This window comes from Cicer arietinum, chromosome 5 (genome assembly GCF_000331145.2).
Source record: "Cicer arietinum cultivar CDC Frontier isolate Library 1 chromosome 5, Cicar.CDCFrontier_v2.0, whole genome shotgun sequence".
Taxonomy (NCBI): domain Eukaryota; kingdom Viridiplantae; phylum Streptophyta; class Magnoliopsida; order Fabales; family Fabaceae; genus Cicer; species Cicer arietinum.
This window is the reverse complement of record NC_021164.2, coordinates 64,694,440-64,718,584: the sequence shown is the minus strand read 5'-3', so window position 1 is coordinate 64,718,584 and position 24,145 is coordinate 64,694,440. Positions and strand designations below refer to the sequence as shown.

Sequence of the window (24,145 nt, the reverse complement as noted above, 5' to 3'; positions counted from 1 at the left end):
TAGGGAAGCTATTCCAAAAGAAAATGGAAAAGTAATTATTGTTGAAGCAGTGATTGAAGAAGGAGAAAAAAACAAGAACAAGTATAAAGATGTTGGGTTAATGTTAGACATGGTGATGATGGCACACACAAACTTTGGCAAAGAAAGAACAATGAAAGAGTGGGAGTATGTTATTAAAATGGCTGGATTCAATTCATTCAATGTCAAATCCATCAATGCCGTACAATGTGTCATTGTTGCTTCTTGCTAAAATTATGACCGAAGCAAATTAACATCTTATAAACTTCAGTTTTAAATATAAATAAAAATATTGACAAAGAAAATATGTCTTTGATCATATTTGTGCTTATATTTAAAAATAAAGAGAGTATCACTTTATGATAATGTCATCGGAACTTGCTTCCGGTGGATTTTGTCATTTAGCTTTATTTTATAAGTTATGTTGGTCTAATAAACATGGTATTCGGTTTTCATAGGTTTTGGTCTTAGTGCAACCACATGTTTGTTTCTTTTATTTTTCTTAGTGTATGTGGTGTGTCAATTTGGGTTACTGATTCCAGTTGAAATGGTCGACTTTTTCTAAAGTCACTTGTTTCTTTTCTAAAATTTAAGTTTCTCATCAAAATGTATTATTGCAGTAAACAATAAAAACATGTTATAAATATGAAGAGTTTTTAGGTACACTATTTTTATAAATGATTTATAATGGATCAATATTTAAAAATTATTAAATATTTTAATGACGATCGATATTAGTTTTTATAAGTAATAAATAATGATCATCTTTATTTTTATAAATAAAACTATGACATAAATTATATTGATTTAATATGTATATTTATTTTTCTTTATTTTAATCAAATATATATTATTTAAGTTAATATCTCAATTATAAAAACAAAAATAATTATTAGTATCTGCTTCTAAGAGATGATGCATGTGATTGGTACAATTTTAATCATTTTTTAAAATTAGTCTAGGATAGACCATAATCTATATTAGAATTTGTCTATATATATATATATATATATATATATTATGTTTACTAGTAAATTTTAGTTTGTTGTCATTAGAAAATTATGAATAAATTATTTACAATTAATTGAAATCACGCACGTAAATTTCACTTATTTCTCTTACTTTTTATTTTGAGAAAGCTAAATATTATATAAAATTAACACCATATTCTTGACATAAGAAAGTACAAAATTACAAACATAACACACGCATAGATAATATGAAATAATTTCACATTTTTACTATATTGGTGTGAAAGTGAAAGGTCGATCATGAAAGTGTGATAAAGTGAAAAACACACTATAATTGAATGATCGATTGTGTAGATCCATATCTGGTATATACGATAAAACTCTCTTTTCTTCCCTATATATACAATAATAGTACTCAAATGGACTTGAAACCAAAATTCTAAGGGAAAACTAAAATCCGTTTGGAGTAACGCTTGAACTTAAGGTGGTTTAATTGATTTATATTCAAATAGTCACTCTAAAATTTTACATTCTTAATATATGTATAAGTTAAAGGATATAGATAACAACAAATCAACAAACACAAAATATATATTAATTAATAATATAATGAAAGATAAAATAATCGCAACCTTGTACAATACCATGTACTGTTAGACAAATAACCTAGAGTACACTTGTTGTATTTAAAATTCAAACATCTCCCTAAGAAAGGACGTCAATGATAAAGGATTAATAAAATAACTAAAATCATTGATAAAGGATCATTTTTTATAAAGCAGAGCTAATCAGCAACAATTGAGAATGAGAAGCGGGTATAATTAAAATTGGATAAATTACATCTTATTTGCTTAATTTAATTTCAGATGATAGTTTAATTTTTTGTTTTTTTATTTTATTTTTTATATCTTAAAATATCAATAATATTATTAATTTTTACAAAAATTTAGAAAATTAATCATCACCTTCAAACAAACCCATAAAATTTATTATCAATTTCAAGAAGATTCAATTTATTTATCAAATCTTCAAATAAATGCATATATTTATCTTAATATTAAATTCATCAAATAAAAAACTCACACTCTATGATTTGATCTTTAAATCACCAAGACAATATATTATTCTTTTTCTACTATTCTCCAAATCAAATCTCTAACCTAAATCTTAAAATTTGAGTTCTTTATTTGATAGATTTTATATTGTTGTTGAAGATAAAAGTATGAATTTATTTGAAGATTTAAGTTATGAATTTGAAGAAAATATGAATTTTTGTTGAAATTAATTACTAATTTTCTGAGTTTGGTGAATTTGATGATGATAAATTTTTTAAATTTTTATAAAAAAGAATAATGTTATCAATGTTTTAAAATATAAATGATCAAATTATTATTTAAAATAAAATAAAAAATAAAATAAAAATAAATAAAATAAAAATAAATAAAATAAAAATAAATAAAATAAAAATTTAAATTACTATTTAAAATAAAAATAAGCGGTGCGTGAGGTATTTTACCTTAAAATTATAAGGTCTAAAAGGGGCTAGGTTATTGCCATATTGATATGTATCATTAGAAAAAGGATCATCATCACAAGAGCATGTGCTGCTATATTGCTATATACATCATCGTCGTCATCATCTCAGCTCACACAAATTTATTTTCAACAAGTGAATTATGGATGATAATAAACAAATGTGGATCACGTGAAAAATCCTTACTTGTAAATTCATCTGGAGTTGAGTTTTTAATACGGTTTAAGTCGTTTAGCCATAAGATGTGAGGCATATGTATATTTAAATTGATTGATTACGTAAACGAGTTAACAATGTATATTTAAATTGATTGTTTACGTAAACAAGTTAACAAAATAAAGTGGTGTCAATTTTGTTTAGAATCAAATATATTTAATATGGTTATATTAACAATTCATTTAAAAAAAACGTTAAAAATAAAAATAAAAAATTAATATATTATGTCTTTATATTTAATTCGGTTAATTGACTAAACGACTTCATAAGATGGCGATTTAAATAATACTAAAGTATTTTTTTGTGTAATTATAAATATTAAAAAAGAATAAGGAGTATGTAACGTTAGTACATCAATTTTACAGTGGTAGTGAAGAAAAACTCTTAATTTTATCACCTCGTTACATAATTATAACTTTTATTATTAAATAATCTCTCAATCAACAGTTTGCACAAAATTATTTATATTAATAATATATATTTATTAAATTCATATTAAAATAAAAAATAAATAGAGTATCATTATAAAAGAAAGAAAACATGATTGATGAGTTTTTTGTATATAAAAAGGCAAGCATCAAGCAAAACAAGAACAACCTATCTAAGATCCACAACAAGGGCTAGAGAAATAAATTCAAGAACCAAATATTCTTAGATTAGTTATTGATAGATAGATAAACTTGGCTAACCCATCAACAACCTCACTATGAACGGGAACTACAGAGAAAGTAGAAAGCTGAGGAAGAATATCCTTAATTTGAGAATTACTACCATTATAATTGTTCAACATGTTATTTCATGCTCCAAAATATCCATCTTTAAAATATATATTAATTTTTTTTTCACTTTGAAGTTGCATCCTTCCATTGCGACCATCAACTAAATTTTTTTTTACTCATTACAGGTCTTTAATTTTTTTTTATTTTTCATTTTTCATTTTAATAATTGAATAATTATTAATTTAATAGATACAAATATTTAAACAAAACAAAAATATATTAATAAAATTTAAAATAAAAAATATAGTTGATTAGATGTGCCAAAACAAAAAACAAACCGACATTTTATTATTTTAACAAACTCTTCAAATAGATAAATTTATATTATTTTAACAATTCTCTCCTATTTTACATTTAAATTAGTCACTTAATTTTATTTTATTAAATTTTCTTTTATTTTTCTCCTGATATAATAAATAAAAGTTAATCAAAATAAAAATATTAAAAATAATTATAATTAAAAAAATAAATTATATTAATAAAATCAAAATTAAATTGAAGAAAAAAAATGTATCAAATTAATGCAGTTTATACAACTCTTTCCGATTGTCATTTATAAGACTTTTGATTCCATATATAACCCCTAGACTCAAAAATATACTAAGGCATTTGAAATCCACATACAACTTACAACGAGAATAATGATATAATTCGACGACATCCTATATTTAGAATTAGAGGTGTAGACATTATTAATTTAAATTTGATATATTTTTTTCTTCTTCAATTTGAGATATTTTTTTCTACAATTTGATGTATTTTGTTTAATTTTTTAAATATAATTTATTTATTTTTACTATTATTATTATTATTATTTATTTATTAGATCCAAATAAAAAATAAGAGAAAGTTGTTAACAAAATAAAATTAAGTTATTAATTTATCTGTAAAATAGGAGATACTTGTTAACAAAATAAAATTAACTTGATAATATTTTCTTCAATTTAATGTATTTTATTTGATTTTATTAATATAATATAATTTTATTAAATATTTTTATTATTATTTATTTATTAAATTAATAATTATTCAATTGCTAAAAACAAAAATACAAAAATTAAAGGCTTGTACATGTTCAGATGGTCGCAGGTGTGGATGCGACCTCTTGAAAGTAATATATAAGATATTTAAATAAATAAACATGAATTGTATCCTTTTAAAAACTTTGAAAAATAAGCACGTGAAGCTAGAAACAATTAAAACAAATTGTAAAGAGTAAATTAAATTAAGTAAAATAACACTAAATAAACGGTAAAAGAATTAAATAACTGAATATAAAATAGCAAGAAATTAAATGAAAACAAATAAAAGACAGAAAATAAAACGCACAAGATATGTATTCTGATTCAGCCACACAAAAGCTCGGTGGCCTACGTTTAAGTCCCCAAGACAAATCACTAAGGGATTTCAAACAAAAAAAAAGGTTATAAAAAACGGGTTAAATTTGAAACATTTACAACCAAAGAGTACTCTCCACACAAATATAGGATGTCACCCAATAAAACAAGAAAAATAAATAACATTACACCCAAAGTGTGGATAAAACAAGTCGAAGTACATAAAATTACAGCTCAAATTATGCAGTATAAAAAAGCTTTAAAGAAAAATAATAGTGATTAAATGATAATTAGAATGACAGTAGAGTAAAATATTGATAGAGTTTTTCTAAGCCAAGTGAGTTGTGAAAATCACATAGTGGTGCCTATTAATTTATAGAGAAAGTCAGTGGTTTGGGCCAAGGGTTTATGCCTGGAAGACAACACCGTTTTGCTACGTTAACCTATTCATAATCGATTATGTAAGTTCAATAATCGTCTATTCATGATGTGCAGCTCAAATTCAAAGATATTTATGAAGCCCGTCACATTATAATTTGCAGCACCTTAGAACTCCTCTCAATCCAAACTTGGTGAATTTTCTTAAGAATATTCACGCACATCTTAAACTTTTTATGAAAATGTAGTTCATACTTGGCAAGCTGAGGAGAATGGTTGCAGGTGCTAGTTAAATAGTGCACTGTGCACAACAATTTTGCTCTTGGTCCGGGTAATATTTGCCCACGTTGAAATTTATATTTCTTTCTAATCAACATTTTTTGAAATGTTTAAAATGAAGATCACCTACATTTTTTTAAAAAAATTTATCTCCTTACTCTGATTTCAATGACAAAAGGGATAGTATCATTCAAAAGTGCTAGCTCTTGTGCTCTTTCTAATTCATCTATGAAACCTAGCGACCTGAGACTAGAGCAAACGAACAACAATGATTAGAATAGATAATGCAAAAATATTGGATTGAAATTAAATATTTCAGCACAATCCCCTAGTGAACAGTGACTCAAATTCTAACATAAAACGCACCCTTCTCCATGCCTCATATAGGTCTTACAAACTCCCATGCAATAGCCCCCAAAGAAGTGAAGAAATATCTCATAATATGTATAGAAAAATAATGAAAATATCCATAACACAAATGTTGTAACATTTTTTGAAAGGTCAGGAATTTTGTAACATTTACAATCAAACTGAACTGAGTGCATAATGGACAATCCTGTCCCACAAATTTAAACAAAGCACAACAGCAAAGTGGGCTTTGGCCACAAAAGATTGTAAGGATGAAAATTTGACATTTGATTGTATGACACCGCATTGTACATTCAATACCTCGTTACATGTTGGAAAAATGGTATACAATATGTGGCAATTGCTTTAAACTCACCTGCAATGATGTATCTCTCTCTTCTAAATTTAGTAAACCTTTATATCTAACTCAAATATAAATAAATACCTAAAAAGTAGATGGTTCACTCAATTTCTTTCATAGAACAAAATGTATGCCTCACAGCGAAGAACTTCATCAAGAGAAACTTCACGCACATATGCATCACTCGCATGATACCATGTGGAAGTCTCACATTCTTTATTATCAACCTTCCCTCTGTTCCTCAGGCCCCCTCTCACATAGGCAACATAGTGACCCCCTCTCATGGTTCCTGAGTGCTCCACTAGACCAACCAAGTTGTATTCATACTTCTCTTCATTTATACACCTTTTTGAAACAGAATTTGAAGTGAATCACATGTCAGTGGACCAATACAAAGTATAAAGAAGGGAAGAAACAGAAGAAAAAAAGTAAAATCTACAACAAAAGGTAAAGCTTAAGGTAAAAACTGAATTCAGAAATCCAATTGTAGGCGATGATTTTCAATCAGTTCCAAAATATTTCCCTAATTAAAACAAAATGATAATTTTTAACACTTGAAAGAAAAAACAAATTGGAGAAGATAATTTGGTAAATGTATGAAATAGATGCATTAGGAATTGTAAGTTGTTCAAATAGGGATCTAGCAAGAAATAAATTACCTGGGATCAATATACGGTCTAAGATCCATTGTTTCTCTGAAGGTGACATGACCGTTTAACTTACTTAAGCGGCCACGAGCATCTTGGCTGAATCTCTTCAGATGAATGGTCAAGACAGGCGGAGCTTTGTAAATGAGGACCTTCTTAGTTGCATCCCTCTTCACTTTCATACTATCTAAGTCGGCCTCGTTCTCGCTGCATTCTTCTGCGTCGTTGTTATCATTACCTAATACTGGAGCATCTTGTTGGACATTTCCAGTATTCCAAGAATCAGTGGCAGCTGAATTATTACAGCTTTCTTCATTGCAAGCTTTATGAGAACAAGAAGACTTGTTCAGTTTCAGCTCATCTGATTGACTGTTTTCAAGCTCTGTGCCATGTTGAACATGTGAAACTGAACCTTCTACATTGTTTTCATTTTGAAAATCTCCATTTTCTGTGCTACTGACTTTAAAAGAACACGAGTTAGATGCATGTGATGATTCCTCGTGACTACCAGTTTCATTTCCATTGGATACAGTTCTTGTCTTCTCTTTCACTTCCTTCTTTTGACGTTGGAGGATTTTTGAACAGTTCTCACAATGCCAAGCATTTTCATCTGAAAGAAGCTCGGGTTTTATAAAATGTGCCAAGCAACTTTCTACAGAGACTGGAGAATCTGTATCATCTACTTCATCTGGATCAGACTCACTGTTGTTTCTAGTGATAATGCCAGCTTCCACATCACCAGATGAAGAAGGTCTGGGAGCAGGCCCAGCAACAACTTCAGGCTCATTAAATAAGCCACCAAAGCCGTCAAACTCTGCTTCTTCTGGACCACCACCCAAAACAGATGAGGAGTCCTCATCTCTTCCAATGTTGTCCCCGGCTGAGGAACTTTCTTCTTTGTATGGAAGTAACAGCACTTCTGAATTTTGAACTTGTAAAGGAACCTCATCTTCCCAGCCATTCGCTGAAGAAAAATCGGGTTTTAGGTTTTGATCCTCCTGAAGAAAACAAACAGGACCACTGGTTTCACAACTAGCTTGTTCAGGTAACACATTCATGCTTTCATCCTTGTTCTCAGTGTCTTGTGCATCTGGTTCATCCTCCTTCTGGGAAATGGAAGCATAATCATCATTTGTGGTTTCAGCTTCCACATAATCCAACCATACAAAATCATCTGATAATTCTGACGTTTTATTTGCATCATTGTCAAGCACTTGCATTTGTTGAGACTCTCCAACAGTAACCAAATTAGGTGGCAATAAGTCCTCTTTATTGGCCACACTGCTTATTTCTTCAGAACCTAATACTGTAGAATCACCAGAAGAAGCCACCATTTCTTCAGCATTTGATATGACAGACTGATCAGGGCAGGATGATTCATGGCTGGAAGATTGGCTTGGTACATTTTTAACAGGTAAGAGATCAGCATCCTTGCTAACTTTGACTCGAGACTTTCCCCCTTTCTTTGGTGGAAGTTTTGTCTTTTTGGTTCGGGATACTTGTTGAGCCTTCCGAGGTGGAGGTTTCTTATTTGGAACAGGGAGGGAAAGATCTAAAAATGGCTCATACACTGTTGAGGAGTGCCCACATTCATTGCAACACACAGTACTAGATATCTGACCCCCAAATAAAGCATCAACTAAAGTATTGGAAGAGGCCCTATCTGTCTTGAGAGAACCATTCTGCTTCCTTCCAGCTAGTTCTTCAGTACTCAACCCATCCAGTAAACAACGGAGTAATTCGTGACTGTCATGTTGTTGATATCCTCGAAATTGGGGAGACTTAGTACATACAGAACCAAAAAAGGATCTTGGATTTATAGTGTTTTTGAATCCTAATTCTGGGTTAGTTTCAGTGAACAACTTCTTCAACGAACTAATCAGTGGCCCAACAGGAGCATCTAGCTCTAGAAAATTGTCCCGCAATTTATTCATAGCAAGCAGATTTTGCATAATTGAATTAAAGAAACATGTATTCCCAAGATTAACCATGCCCCGAACTACATAACAACCTTGTCCATATGAATCACTTGTGATCGAAGATTTTGACTTAATTTCTGAAGTAACACTGCCATCCCCAATGGAAACATCCTCAATATCCACTGACGATTTTTCTGATGATCGTCCTTTAAACAATTTCACAACATCAGATATAGAATGACTTGCTTCATCAGTTTTTTCAATTTTATCAACTTGGATAAGCATATTGCAAGGAAAGCACCAACACAGTTGAGGTTTTTCAAAATGAACCACTAATGGGTGTCGAGTTTTCCTCGCATGCCCAACTGCATGACAATGAGGGGTCGTTGGTAACCCTACACCTCCACAGGTATGTTGACCACACTCCAAGCAGACCCATATAGACTTCAAATCAGATTTTGAGTCTAATGATGCACTGCCTTTCTTCTTCCCATGTTTACCTTTTCCTCTTCCACCCCTCCTATCAACCGCCCCTTGTCTACAATCTTCACACCTTATGGATCCAGAAGACTTAATCTTATCAGACAATTTATCTAAATTAACACCTTTAACAAGATGAGGGCAAGAAATTGTCTCTTTTGCAACTGAAGCCCCCTCATCAACAGCCTCAATTGCTGGGTTGCACGATTCCGTAATATTTTTTGGCGACGAACCAATAGCAACCACCTTCTCTTTAACAGCACTTCGAGTTTTCCTATTCACTTTTTTCCCCATTGTTCCTATAATCCAAAACAAATCAATGAACTACCCCATCAAGCAAAATCCAGAAGGAAATCGGATATTCAGTCCCTCTTACATTAGATACCAACATATGTTGCTAGTTATACACACAAACATCGCAAACAAAAAAAAAACAGGGGAATTAAAAACACTGTTCAAATAATTTTACCTGCAAAATCAGGAGGGGCAAGAGGAAGATTTGAAACAAGAGTCTTGAAACTTCAAAGAATTGCCAGTTCACTAGAATTTACAATAAGCAATATTGAATAAAGGGTGAATAGAATCCAAGTATAAGGAGAGTTGTAAAGAATAAAACATGAAAAGAGCATTTGAGCTAATAATAATATAATGCAAATGGTTAGGTTAAGAAGTGCGCAAGCAAGAGTATAAGTTTTGCATCGAAATGCAATCTAATCAGTGATCAGTGCAAAAATATATTGGTTAGTAATCCGTAGTGATTTGATTGCGTGTATAATAATGTAGAGAGTATGAGAATCAGATCGAAAAGTGAAAGAAGAAAAATAGGGAAAGGAAGCAATTGATGAATCAAGAATGATGGGTGAATGATAAAAAAAAGAAGACATAAGTAGAGTACCTGTGTGTGGAAGTGGAAGGAGAATGAAGAGAATCGAAAATAGGAGATTGAAAGATGCGGAGTGAGTGAGGAGGAAGAGCCCCTCTCTCCCCTGTCCGCTGTGAGGAGAGAGAGAGAGAGAGAGAGAGACGTGCAAGGTTTGTTTTACCGCTCTGGTCGGGTCTCTGCCCGATCCACCTTCTTTCAAGATTTAATATACCCTAATTGCTTTCACTCGCTTCACAATCACCACTACATTACTTCTAAAACTTTCATTTAATGGACGGACTATGGATGATAATGGGACTATGGATGATAATGGATTTGGGGTGCTCGATTTAAAAATAAATATTCATATAAGTAGTTTTTGTTATCAACTTTAATATTTCTACCTCTATTAAGGGTTCATACCAATACTCTTTACACTCGTTTTAGTTAAAATAAAACGATAAATATATAATATTGGTGTGATTAAATTTAAAAATTAACTAAATATTTTAAATTTAATAATAGATTATTGAAAATTAAAATATTTTATAACTCAAAACATTTTAAATAAACACACGTTACAATACAACGGAATTATTTAAGATATGTAAAAAAAATTGATAGGAAGTTGCAAGTATAAAGATAAAAGTCACAATTAATAAGACATAAATATTAATATAAAGTCACAATTATTTATCTATTAATCAAAATCAAATTATTAAAAAGTTGGCAAACGTTAATTTTTCGATTATAAATATTGTAGTGGTTCAGTTATATCAATATATATTAAAATATAAAATAAAACAATTAATTAAACTAAACAATAATATAATAAATAAATTGTTGAGACAAAATCTCAATTTAAAGTTTTGATGAAAGCAAACAAAAAGTTAATTAAGAATGTTAATTATGATTTTAAACGTTATGTTAATTTAACTTGTGCTTTTGAGTATATTAATTTAAAGATATGATTTAAACAAAACAAAGAAATCAGCCTAAAAATGCAAGAAACTGAACAGACAAAAATGGAAAACATTCTTAACAAAATCTGAAAACGGATAATATTCTCCAATTTTAAGAATGATCATCACAGCTCCAAAACCAATCAATTTCTCTCTAGTTAAAAAGAAATTTTAGCATCTAGATTTTACATCTATATCACCAGCATTTGGCAAGGAACAAACTGAGATGACCAGATTCAAATAAACTACTCGAATAACAAAGAGAGAATATCACGAATTAACAAGACCTAACAGATCTGAACATTCTCCAGCTTGACTGTCAAGAACGAAGAACATTCTTGACAACATTATGATCATTCTCCAACATGTTAACATTAATCTCCAGCATGCTAACATCATTCTCAAACATGTAAAACATCAATCTCCAGAATGATAACGTCAATATCCAGAATGATAACATCAATCTCCAGAATGATAACATCAATCTACACAAAGTTCTCATCAGTCTCCAGAATGGTCATCAATCTCCAGAATGATCATTAGTCTCCAAAATGATCAGATTTGTCTCCAAAATGATCAGACCTGTCTCCAAAATGATCAGATATGTCTCCAGAATGATCACATCAATCTCTAGAATGATTAGATCAATCTCCAAAATGATCAGACCAGTCTCCAAAATGATCATCAGTCTCCAGAATTTTCAACATCATTCTCCAACATCATTCTCCATTATATTTTGCACGAATCAAAATATTGTCTTGAACTGATCTCATCAATCATATATCTAAAGTATAAAGGATCATTAAACACAAGAGAAATTTGATAAAAAACGAAGAAAAACGCCCAGTCAAAATAGAGTTTTTAAAGTGTTCAAAGGCTGGAATATTTTTATTCATATATATTGATTTTGATCAAAATTGACAGAGCGTTACCGACAACTCTTTTGACCATTATTAAATGCTCTAAAACGCCTATAAAAGAAAGGTCAAGCTCAAGGAAAAATCAGAGCTTCAAGTAATAAGAAAATTCATTACTCATTTCAATCATACTTGAATTTCTCTCACTCACATACATTGAATCAATTCTGATTTTTTCATTCGATTCTTAGAATCATTCTCGTGTATTTTTCTGTCAAATAATCAGAACTCAAACAAGTGTTGGATCTTCTTAGATTCTAATAAAACAATATCATCATTATTGTAAAACTCGAACTATCAGAGTTTAATATAGTTTGGGTAGATTGTAAGAAATTCTATCAAGGTTGATAGGTGACTTGATTGAACTCCTTTTTGAGTGAAAATGTTTTAACTTTGTAACAGATCAAGGTTGATATGAACTAAGTACCGTAAAACCAAGAAGGTTATTTATTTTTAACACTTAGTGAAAATTCTCACAGTTGTGAGAACTGAACGTAGCCCGAATGAATTAGGATATATCATTGCGTGGTACCTCTTTCCTTATCTATTTACTTTCAATTTGATTGATTATCAAGTTAAATACATGAACTGAATTACTAATTTTAACTAACCAATAACGTTATCCGTTTTCTAGTTAAAGCCAAGAACGTTCTTCATTTTCTGTTTTTCACAACCAAGATCAATCTTGAGTTATTTTCTTAAGTTTTTAACATGAATTTTTAAAAGGGTGAATTTACAATTCAAACTCCATTTCTTATAAATTAACATTACTTCTTCATAAATAATAGATTTATATAAGTTCTGGTGCGGGGTGGGTACTATAGTACCTGTACCCGCACTCATACTCGCTTAATTTTACGAGTAATTACCCGTCTCCCTAGCTATATTCACTGTGCAGAGTTTTACCCTACACATTATGAGTGTTTTTTGTGGGTAGTCAATGCGTATGAATCTAATTGTCATCTCTAGGACCAACATATAACCGTTTAAAAAAATTATCGAGAATAATAAAAATGTTATTCACATTTCAAAATATTCATACAAAACTAAAGTGGTACGGTAAAATCATGATTTTTTTTCTTCCTGAAATAGAGACAAAAGATTGGTGTTAAATAGCTAGTATAGGAATGTATTAGAGAGGCTAGTTATTTGTTTCATTAAAAACAAAGTTAAATATTTTTATTTTATTCAATGATATGATTAGAGTGAAGAAGTTTTGTAGGGTCGTAAGTATTTAAGCACAAATTTAGACATATGTTTAAAAAGGATAGAAAGAAAAAAAATACTAAATAATTTGTATTTTAAAAATAAGTAAACGATATGTATTTTTGTATGTATTGTCTAAATAATTATGTTCAATCAAGTTTTTTCTGTTAGAAGTTTAATTCTAATATAAGGTCTATAAAATTAAAACTTTAAAAAATTAGTTTGGTGATAAAAAATTAAAATTTTAAAAGATTATAGACCTTTATAACTTAAAAATAAAATAAAGTTCCACTTAAAAAATAATTAAAATTTAACTTAATAAATTTTAAATCCTAGATAACTTTTACGAAAGTCATTTTGTTCACTTACATTATTAGTATAACCACTACATGGTCTCTAATAGACTAATGCCACCACAAAATCGGAAAAGTATAAATAATATTAGATTTTGTAAAATCACACAATGATGTAAAGTTAGTTTACCAATCAAGTCAGATTACGACTAATATGTCCCTCTTTAAAAGAATAATCTAAATTTGTTTAATAATTTTTAGAATGAGAAGGGATATAATCTCTTGAAGAAGAGGTTGGAGCTTGACTGGTTTATACCTTTAATAAGAGAGCAAATCACTCACACTTTTGAACAGAAGTGTTGGTATTACAGTATTACAGAGATCTATTCTAATAAAAAACATTACATAAGATATTAACTCCAAAAAAAGTTGCAAAAACTGTTATACCCCGTTTGAGAGTGCATCAACTTTCTGGTCATAACAACATCATAACCAAAAGTAGAATAGTAGAAGAGAATGCATAGTGAAGGTTGGACACTTGCATCTTCAAACCTACACCAACAGGACCTACAGGTCCAAGTGCCATAGAAGGCAAGCTCCCATCACCAGTGCTTAAATTAGAACTGATATCAAAATATTCAATGCCAATATTAGTTAGATAAGAATATATAAATAAATATTACAAGTAACTCTAATTCATAATGGATATACAACAGAGTCAAATTCTCACCTTCCTGCATATATACATGATCCATAACCTGTATAACATAGTAAACAATAGTAGTTGCTTAATTCTCTATACAAATCTTCAACATAAGCATGTCATTAATCAGAAACAAACATTTCAGTGATAAACACAAAAAAAGCAAACTAGAAACTTAAAGTTCGTCTTCTCATTAATGATTGAAATTACTTACTTTACTCTCTATTACGAAGTTCTCAAAATTATGCAATCAGTGCATAATTTGAAAAACATGTGATTATATGACAGTACAAATTAAGGAATGACTTGACATGTTTCAAAAGTAATAGCATACAAGAAATTGGAGTTAAAACACAGTGCAAGAAGTTACATTAACTTACTTGGATCCTCGGTAGTTATTATAGCAGTATCATCGAAATCACATGTTCCACCAGCACTATGCATTTTCTGATAATAATCATTATAAGCATAAGAGGCATGACTTTTCACATTATTAGGGAAAAAGCAAGGTCTCCCTGCTTGAATAGCTGCACAGTTAGCCCTGCCTTGTCCACAAGCCCAGTCCAAACCAGCTTCGATCTTTTCAGCGTCCGCGCCATCTTTAGCCACACAAAAAGACATTGAAGAGTTTCCAAAAATCTTGTCAGAACCAGTAAAACTCAAAGGGTAAACAGAACTTCCATTAGAATAAAAAAGTCCCCAATGTCTTTCAGATATAGGTCCTTTCCTCATGTCTTCATCAAACAATTCATATATGTAGGTATTAATCGGTATCTTTGGCTGACTAGGAGGACCTGAATCGTTGAGTACTCGGAGAATCAAATTATTAACATAGGTCTCAGCATTTTCTACATTAGCATCTTGTTCATTTGATCCACCTAAAGATGGCCAGCCAGATTCGGTGACAACAATCGGTATATCATTGAAATTTAAGGCACGTATAGAATAATAAGTAGCATCGACCATAGCATCAAACATACTATCATAATGTAACAATGTGTTTGGATCAACAATTTTCTTAACCAAAGGAAGGGATCTAAGTAAAGCATATTCAATTGGGAAAATGCCATCACCATTAGTATATCCATAATAAGGATAAGCATTTAACATATAAGAAGAATTAGTATTCTTCAAAAACTGAAGGAGTTGGTGAATTGTGGAGTTCCATGACGAGTTAAAAGTTGCAGTTGAAGGAGGAAAAGGCCTAGGGATTAAATCCATAGACTGAGGCGTGGAAACTTTAACACGAAAGTGAAGATTTGAAGCAACCAAAGCACTGTGAAGATGATTCATTGCAGGAACAAGAACAGGAGCAACATTTGGGATCGAAGTAAGAACTTGACTACCAACTGCTATTGATGTGATATTTGTATGAGGCATATATGCAGCTACATTTTTGGTGATCCATGATGCAGCAACAGATGGAGAATCTCCAATTGTTAGTATCTCCTCATCAGTGACACCAACAAGGACTTCAATGCCTGTGTTTGAAAGTGCTTGTAGCATGTGAGGATTGGCATCATAGAGACGCACATGAGTAATTTGATGAGATTTTAGAATAGTAACCACATTTGAAGCTGATGGTAGATCAGAAACATCACTGCCTATGTTTACCCCCACAAATGCACCTACATCATACATAATTAATCACAACAATACATGACTAGACTATCCAACATTTTATAAACCATAGTATTTCAATTGAAAGCAAATATAAAATTACCTAACACGTTGTTTAGAGTAGTAACAGTGAGCAACAAAACAGTGGTGAGCAATCTTTGAAGCTTCATATCATCGAAGAACAGCAATGGGAGGTTCATTTGGCTGAGTGGAGGGTTGTCCTTTTCTTTTGAGAATGGAGACTTTTATGCCATCAGTGTCCTTGTGTTTTCCCTCCAATCCCAAAACAAAACTAAAAAGTCATCACATACTATCACACTGCTCAAAACAAAAGTGAAAACGGACCCCAAAGGTCAAACACGCGTTACTATATTTATATCATTATTATTATGTATATGTACCACTCTTCATTGGTTTCTGTGATCGCCTTTGAGGTGGTATCAAAATCAACGTTGCTACAGCTTACAGCTACTACATTGCATTCACTTTTTTATATAAAACAATCACTTTTAAAACTTATAATCCATTGTTACAACATTTAAAAAAAAAAATATATAAATATTATTTCTTTTTTTTTAGTGGCTTCTTTAAAAAATCATATTTTTAGACTAAAATAAACTTTTGTCCTCTAAATTTCAAATGTCTGGCTCCCCTTATTTTGATTCAATCAAGACATTGTCTTTTTTATTATTATTTTTAATGATTACATAGACTCATTTTTTAAATAAAAGTACAACTTCATTTCTTTTTAAAAGAAATCAAAATGAAATATGGGATCAAAAAGTGTATTTTTATCTTTTAAAAAAAATTATATATTACTGTGTGATTCTTTATACACTTTTTATTTGTTTTTATTGTAATATCTATATTTATTAAAACTTTTGCTGGTTTTAAAAAAAAATGATTTTAAGTACAACTGACAAAAGAAAATCTAATTTAAAAGATCATTTTCTACAACTTTATAATTTTTCCCAAAATAACAAAATTACAAGAACCGAAAGTTAAGCAGTTACCGTAGCCTTTCCTTTATGTTGAGAGAAAATAAACATATAGAACCTATGCATCAAGTCCTCACATACACAAATATGTTTCATAGGGGGTGTAAAACTGAAAAGCTTTGTTGATGGTCAAAAGCTACTTTTGACCTGCTAGAATATATGAGATTTTGTTGTTGTTGACCCAAAATACTACTAGTATAAGTTAAACTCAGCCTGTGCAAGATTATAATACATGTAAAAATTATAACTAATATATAAAAATTATAAGACCAATTCAGTAGGTTATATAATATGTTAGGAGGGGTTAGTCTTGTTGGACCAACAAATAAATATGCTTGGCGATAAAGTTATACGTAACCACTTACGCGGAGGTACGAGACTACTTCTAGTTACAATTCTCTTGCATGACGTAAGCAGTGACAAAATTAGATTGCACTTTTACCTTCAAAACTCATAACAATAATAATAATAAATTTTCATTCATAAGACTGAGACAAATAGACAATACTAGTAGTTCAGTAGTTGCCATGACCAAAACCAATCATTCAAACTAAATTAAGACTTATGTCATGTCGTGCGTCCAAAGTATTAGGAATAATGTTTTTTACCAACAAAAAAGTCAACAGCACCGTGGTTGAGAAAATGGAACATTTTCTTTCTCTGTCTCTCACAACTTCACCTTCACTTTCATCCATGCTCTGCTATATATAAATAAATGAAGCTACAAAGTAACCTCATCTGTAATTTTAACAATCACAAACAGCTACTTGAGTATACACACTTATTTCCTACTTGATTTCTGTTTTCTTTGTTATCGTATGGGGGTTTCTTTCTCATTTCCATTTGCTAATTGCAGTCATTTGGAAGATAGTTTTGACTCAATTATTGCAAATTCTTTAACCTTTGCTTTTGATCAAATCAAAACTCCATTACATTCAGCCAATTTCAACTATGAAGCTAAAAAGACAAAAGAGATGGATGATCAGTCCCTTGAATCAACGCTTCTGACTCAAGAGGACAATCCTAAACACATGGCTGCAATTAAATTGCAGAAAGTATACAAGAGTTTTCGCACGCGAAGAAAGCTAGCAGATTGTGCAATTCTTATCGAACAAAGCTGGTATATAACATATATGTTTACTTATAAATACTGAAAACTTACTTTTTCTTCTTGCATACGCAAATTTCATGTGTTTTAATTTACTTATTTTGTTTTAACTATAGGTGGAAGCTTTTAGATTTTGCGGAATTAAAGCGCAGTTCGATATCTTTCTTCGATATTGAGAAACATGAAACTGCAATTTCGCGTTGGTCTAGAGCTAGAACAAGAGTTGCTAAGGTAAAATACATTTAACATTAATTTGAAGTGTTTTATTTTATTCATTTATTTGAGAAGGTACTTTAAATGTTTTCAAGTTTTAAGCAAATGATCAATTTATGCATCATTTTGTCATTATAGGTTGGTAAAGGTTTATCAAAAGACGTTAAAGCTAGGAAACTTGCATTGCTGCATTGGCTTGAAGCAGTAAGTCAAAACACTTGATCATACTATTTCTCTATATGTACTTGTAAATTGATATGTCTGTTATCATATCCATCAATCATTATTTACTTAATGCTTTTGATGTGCACGAAACAGATCGATCCACGGCATCGGTATGGACATAATCTACACTTTTATTATGATAAATGGCTCAAGTGTCAGAGTAGAGAACCCTTTTTCTATTGGTAATATTCTTTAGCAAAATACATTACTACAATTCATTATACATATATATGTTTGTAAATCACCAAAGTTGGAATTAATCTTATTCTTTGAAACTTTAGGCTAGATATAGGAGAAGGAAAGGAAATAAATCTTGAGAAATGCACTCGAGCTAAACTTCAACAGCAGTGTGTTAAATATCTTAGTCCTGTAAGTTTCCATTTTCCATTTATATGAACATTAATTTTGTGCTATTTTTTATGTAAAATAATAGTATTCATTATCATTATTTTCATTCTTCTTTCTTGTAGATGGAAAGGCTAGCTTATGAAGTTGTTGTGGAGGATGGAAGGTTATTGTACAAGCAATCAGGAGAACTCCTTCACACTATAAGAGAAGGGTCACGTGCCAAGTGGATTTTTGTTCTTAGCACATCTAAGACATTATATGTTGCTAAAAAGAAGAAAGGTTCATTTCAGCATTCTAGTTTTTTGGCTGGAGGAGCTACATCTTGTGCTGGAAGACTAGTTGTTGATAATGGTGTCTTGAAGGTATAAATCTAACACAAGGCTTGTAAATTTTTTACTATATTTCAGCTTGATTCGAAATCTACCGTTAGTTGCAAGTATTTGATTTGCTTAGCAAGTTAAGAAAATAATTTTAATTGACAAATGATAGTTGTTATTATGTTATGTCAGTAGTCAGAATTTAATCTGCTTCAAATGTCGCAGCTCAACCACTTGAACTATGCATAATTAAGAATGATTTTTTCTTTCAACAGGCTGTTTGGCCTCACAGTGGTCATTATCGTCCTACAGAAGAGAATTTTAAGGAATTTATTTCATTCCTTGAGGAGAACAATGTGAACCTGTCCAATGTCAAGGTATGAGAATTTAAAGGTTTTATAGAATTCTTTTTTAGTGGTTTGAAACTTTGCATTTACTTAAAAGATATGATAACATATTCTAAAAGGATTCTATTTGCTATATATATATATATTCAGATGGCTTCAGTTGATGATGGTCATCATGGAGTTCACTCATCTGAAGAGGACTTGACTGGGAACATGAGTGGCTTGGAGGATGAAGAAGAGGCTAGTGTTGAAAACTCAATTACAGAGAAGGTTAATTTGATTAAAACTGTGAGTGAGTTTCCACCTAAGTCAAGGAAATTCAATAATTTTGGAAGAGCACTTACCAAACTTGAAATGACCAAAAGGGGTCAAGTTTTTGGAGGACTAGAAAATGAGAAAGATGGTGTTGAGCTGAATAATGAGAGTTTCCAAATAGATTCTCCTACAACAATTGGTCAAAAAACATCACAAGCTTTTGCATTGGAGCTAGATCACACTGATGAAAAACATGATGACAGATATGTAGGCACTATTCCAAAAGTGTCAACATTTAAAAGGATGTCCTCTCATACACAAAATAAAGTCATATGATCCACTAGGAAAGCTGGATCTCATATTGGCTTTATAAGAAACATTTTGTAGATAGGTTTTACATAATCATAATAGTGATTATCAGGCATAATTGATATAATTCTTATGCCATGTGTGAATAGAATAGCAAATTCATTTGTTCTTTTGTTTAAATAAAAAAGTATAGGATTTTTTCCCCCCTAAAAGTACGTAGGTAATTTTTTATTCATTTTCCCACTCATGTATATATTGAACAAGATGAAATTCGACCAATTTTTTGAGGTATGCGCAATTGTAATTTATGAAGGAAACAAATTAATTATCTCATTATGGAGATCAATCGATTATTATTTCAACATATTCATGATTTATTAATTATTATACATGTAAATACATGTAAATATACTATTCACTCTAATTTGCTAATTAATGACAAATGGAAATACTACTTTTTCATAAAATCAATTCACAACGCATTACTCTCCAAAAAAAGAGGAAGCCTATGCGGAGGAAAAATCTAAGATTTAAATTTGTTTGTATTGTAGAAACCAATATTTATTGCGAAGTAGTCACATTAATAGTCACATTTTGAGTTGGAGTAAAATAGAGTAAACGGGCCAAAGTGTAGTATAAGCAAAGAATGATTGGGCCGGGTCGGAAGTATCCATAACAGTACAAAAGTTGATCGGTAACCCTAGCGTAGGAAAAGGAAAATTGGAAGAAAAGAATCCTATATAATCCGGCGCCGGTGTTATCTTTCAACTGAAACGCTATCGTGAAGACTGAGTTCAGTTATTGATCGTTTAATTGCGATAGCAATTGCAGATTAAGAGAAGATGAGAGGAAGAAGCTACACTCCATCACCTCCACCACGTTACAACAGAAGAGGAGGAGGAGGAGGAAGAAGAAGTCCTAGTCCGCGTGGTCGTTACGCGCCTCGTGAAAGAGATCTACCTACCAGTCTTCTTGTTCGTAACCTTCGCCATGACTGTAGGCATGTTTCTTCATTTCTCCTCTTTTTCCATCTAACTTTTTATTTTATTTTTTTTAGAAAATTATATTAAATATTGAAATTATTTTCTTTTTAATCTTTCAGACCTGAAGATCTTCGTAGACCTTTTGGTCAATTTGGTCCTCTTAAGGATATTTATCTCCCTAAGGATTATTACACTGGGTGAGTACAATTTTGCAATCATCATTGTGTTCTCTTATGATTCGATTTTTATTTATTTTATTATTTGTTTGTTTTGAAATATACAAAATGATGTTTTTTAGGGCTATATTATTAGGGTTTATTTTATAATTATTATGAGACTGCTATATTGTAATAGTCAGTTTCTTAGGTTTTTATCAGTGATTTAGAGTTTTGAAGACATGTTTCAAGTAAGTAGAAGATGTTATTGGTAGTGAAGATTTCAATGATCTTCCAAGTCATTATGAAGATGTTATTAGTAGAAGACATTATGAAGATCTTCCAAGTCTTGAAGATTTTTCCAATGATCTTAATTTCACACGAAAGGTCAGCAGCCTAGTGCTTGCTTGCTTTTATTATACTGTCCATATGATTCGGGACTATTTCGACAACTTCTTAGTACCAAACTATTAATCCCTGCACGTGGTTCTCGATCCCATTTTGGTCTACAACCTGTGTTGATGATGTTTTTGGTTTTCCTTTTTTTTTTGGGATTTCTTTTTACAGGCAACCTCGTGGTTTTGGTTTTGTCCAATTTGTCGATCCTGCTGATGCTGCCGATGCTAAATATCATATGGATGGTTCAGTTCTTCTTGGAAGGGAGCTCACTGTTGTGTTTGCTGAGGAAAACAGAAAGAAGCCAACTGAGATGAGGACCAGAGAAAGAAGGTTAGATATGCGTCTTCATATACTTTGTCAATTTTGGAACTTCTGTTCAGCTCTGATTAGGTTCAGTAACTTCTGTTGATTATGGATCTCAAAGTTTGTATTTATAATTTATAAAAATAACCTTTCATAACATAATTTAAAATAACATTTGATGAGAGTGTAATGTTGTTAAAATACCTGCTATTGTGCCATTGTGTAGTGGAATTTAAGCCAACCGTTATTGTCGTGGGATACGCCATTTAGTATAAAATGTTGTCAAATAGTGGCACTAGCTATAGCACTATTGCATATTGGATTATGAACAAATTGTTATTTTGAGGTCCTTATTTGACATTGCTGTGTGTGTCCTTTTAAGGGAAATGCTCAGCCTGAATTTTTTGTTTGAAATGTAATGCAGACTGTTTTATTTCTCGAAAATATAACTATCAATTGCTGCAATGCAACTAAATTATTCTGGGTCCATCTATTGTTTTTGATGAGATATTAGAATGTCCTTGTTTCTCCTATCTTCAAATGAATTCCTTTGTTCCTTATTTATTTTCAATACCGAAGTATGCTGCTTTACCTTCAATAGGATGCTCTATATTTTTAAGTTTCTGCTTGTTACAGCTAAGATTCTGATTGTCTATTTTATTGTTTATGTTTTCTTAGTGGTCGATCTTCTGACCGACGGAGGTCCCCCCAGCGTTATTCTCGTTCACCCCGCTATTCCCGATCACCACCACGTCACAGATCTCGATATGATTCTCCTCCTCCTAAACGAAGGGAATATTCAAGGTACTGGCCCAATACTAATTCTTTTGTTTTTTTTTTGCGTGTATTTGCATTTGTTTCAACATTCTGTTGTGGTGTTGGCTTATACATTCTGTTGTGGAATGTGTTTGTAACTTGACTCATGATTATGGATGGGTTTGTTCTGTGCTCATTTCTTTCATTATATGGTCTTTTAATACATTGCTTGTTTTGTAGATCTGTATCACCTGAGGATAGAAGGCGCAGTAGAGAAAGATCGTATTCCCAGCACAGCAGAGAGAGGTCATACTCACACTCTCCACCCAATAATGGAAATGCGAGAAGCCGTAGTCCGAGTCCAGTGAAAGACCCAGGTCAGAGTAGAAGTCAAAGTCCAGTTCGCGATGTCAGGGGATCAATTCACAGTAGGTCTCCCAGTCAGTGAAGAGAATAATTGGACAATTAGATGTTTGGTTTTGTTTGAATATTTAGCTAATACTTGTATTTGGTGTTTCATCTGCTCTAATACAATGGAGTTGGATCTTTTTTTTGTCATTGTCATGTCATATATCAGAGTTGTTTGTTGCTTGACAATTAATTAATTAAATGTTATATTAGTGTTACCAGGATATTGATTTGGAAATGAAAAAGTTGCAAGACTATTTCCCCCTAGATATGTCTAGAAATACACATCCTGCTGATGCCCTTTCCTTAAAGCTGCGAAAGTAATTTGAGTTTGGCAACGTTGATACCTGATACGCGAAGCAATACTTTTACCTATGAGCAATTTCATCTTATTACATACATGCCATGAATAAAATAAAGCTCTTTGTGTCATTTAGTGTACTATTTACAGGTGTAAGGTTGTAACTATTTAGGTTTAGATTATTTTATAAATTAAGAACATAGGACTAACTTTTCTTTAGATGTTAGTGCTGTTGAGAAAAGTTACTTTTTCCTTCCAAATAAATTATAACAGAAAAATTATAACCTTGTTAAAAAAATGCATATTGAAAGGGAGGTTAAACTAGGTCATATTTAAAAAGAGGGAAAATGCTTAATTTAATAAATAAGGGTGGAAGGTGCAACACTGCAACTGCACATAAAATTTCTTTAGAAGGGTAAAGTGTATTTCACCCTAAGTTTATTTTAGTTTAAAATGTTTAACTCGATTTTTTTTCCAATATTTTTATTCACTTGCCGTAATTTTAGTTTTGAAAGGGACATGGTATACCTCGTCCTAAAAATGTTGATGGTAGTAAAGATCCCATTACATATTGAATAGTCATGTACAAAAGTTGGTGGAGCCGTGGGGTTTTGACATTGTTTTCATCAAATATATTAATTACTCTCTCCGATTTCGAATATAAAAAAAATTATTACTATAATAAAGATTTCTTTTTTTATAATATCTTTTTTTAATTTAAATTTTTACTTATTTTCAATATCATAATTAATGCATTTATATTTACAAAATATTCTGAGTAATTTTAAAAATTTATTTTTTTACTTTTGAATACCAATAAAAGCTAGTTGATTACTTAATATTAGTTTTTTTTTTTTTTTTTTTAAATAGAGAACCCGAGGAGTATAAAA

General features: G+C 30.9%; 5 protein-coding genes across 8 annotated transcripts in view; 3 read left to right on the top strand and 2 right to left on the bottom strand.

Moving 5' to 3' along the window:
* The window catches only part of LOC101509001 (acetylserotonin O-methyltransferase-like), a 3,734-nt gene extending 3,053 nt beyond the window's left edge, over window positions 1-681 (top strand). Inside the window, 1 exon segment of the mRNA XM_012716351.2 lies at window positions 1-681. This exon segment is cut by the window's left edge and continues 2 nt beyond it. Within this exon segment, the coding sequence (XP_012571805.1) occupies window positions 1-250 (250 nt within the window). The 3' untranslated portion in view covers window positions 251-681.
* A 5,254-nt stretch (window positions 682-5,935) lies between these two features.
* LOC101508681 (ubiquitin carboxyl-terminal hydrolase 2) lies at window positions 5,936-10,441 on the bottom strand. 2 transcript variants are annotated; one of them, XM_004502153.4, is made up of 4 exons: window positions 10,163-10,440; window positions 9,737-9,807; window positions 6,881-9,566; window positions 5,936-6,566 (listed from the first exon to the last, which is right to left on the bottom strand). In XM_004502153.4, exons 3-4 carry the CDS (start codon window positions 9,559-9,561, stop codon window positions 6,326-6,328), a joined length of 2,922 nt encoding a protein of 973 aa, XP_004502210.1. In that variant the 5' UTR covers window positions 9,562-9,566; window positions 9,737-9,807; window positions 10,163-10,440; the 3' UTR covers window positions 5,936-6,325. The 2 variants fall into 2 exon arrangements, with proteins under 2 accessions (XP_004502210.1, XP_073225491.1); XM_073369390.1 differs by lacking the exon at window positions 9,737-9,807 and having other exon boundaries at window positions 10,163-10,441.
* A 3,341-nt stretch (window positions 10,442-13,782) lies between these two features.
* LOC101507827 (glucan endo-1,3-beta-glucosidase 4-like) lies at window positions 13,783-17,059 on the bottom strand. 2 transcript variants are annotated; one of them, XM_004502150.4, is made up of 5 exons: window positions 16,844-17,059; window positions 15,934-16,148; window positions 14,591-15,838; window positions 14,238-14,265; window positions 13,783-14,130 (listed from the first exon to the last, which is right to left on the bottom strand). In XM_004502150.4, the coding sequence occupies exons 2-5, from the start codon at window positions 16,028-16,030 to the stop codon at window positions 13,983-13,985; spliced, it is 1,521 nt and encodes a 506-aa protein (XP_004502207.1). In that variant the 5' UTR covers window positions 16,031-16,148; window positions 16,844-17,059; the 3' UTR covers window positions 13,783-13,982. The 2 variants fall into 2 exon arrangements, with proteins under 2 accessions (XP_004502207.1, XP_073224387.1); XM_073368286.1 differs by having other exon boundaries at window positions 15,934-16,122.
* Window positions 17,060-17,379: 320 nt separating this feature from the next.
* LOC101508366 (IQ domain-containing protein IQM2-like) lies at window positions 17,380-20,314 on the top strand. The gene is made up of 8 exons (XM_004502152.4): window positions 17,380-17,948; window positions 18,053-18,167; window positions 18,288-18,353; window positions 18,468-18,556; window positions 18,656-18,743; window positions 18,845-19,084; window positions 19,315-19,416; window positions 19,537-20,314. The coding sequence occupies exons 1-8, from the start codon at window positions 17,647-17,649 to the stop codon at window positions 19,975-19,977; spliced, it is 1,443 nt and encodes a 480-aa protein (XP_004502209.1). The 5' UTR covers window positions 17,380-17,646; the 3' UTR covers window positions 19,978-20,314.
* Window positions 20,315-20,644: 330 nt separating this feature from the next.
* Window positions 20,645-23,221, top strand: LOC101507096 (serine/arginine-rich SC35-like splicing factor SCL30A). 2 transcript variants are annotated; one of them, XM_004502147.4, is made up of 5 exons: window positions 20,645-20,950; window positions 21,053-21,130; window positions 21,656-21,817; window positions 22,469-22,594; window positions 22,787-23,221. In XM_004502147.4, exons 1-5 carry the CDS (start codon window positions 20,793-20,795, stop codon window positions 22,992-22,994), a joined length of 732 nt encoding a protein of 243 aa, XP_004502204.1. In that variant the 5' UTR covers window positions 20,645-20,792; the 3' UTR covers window positions 22,995-23,221. The 2 variants fall into 2 exon arrangements, with proteins under 2 accessions (XP_004502204.1, XP_012571803.1); XM_012716349.2 differs by lacking the exons at window positions 20,645-20,950; window positions 21,053-21,130 and adding an exon at window positions 21,328-21,475.
* Window positions 23,222-24,145: the final 924 nt, after the last annotated feature.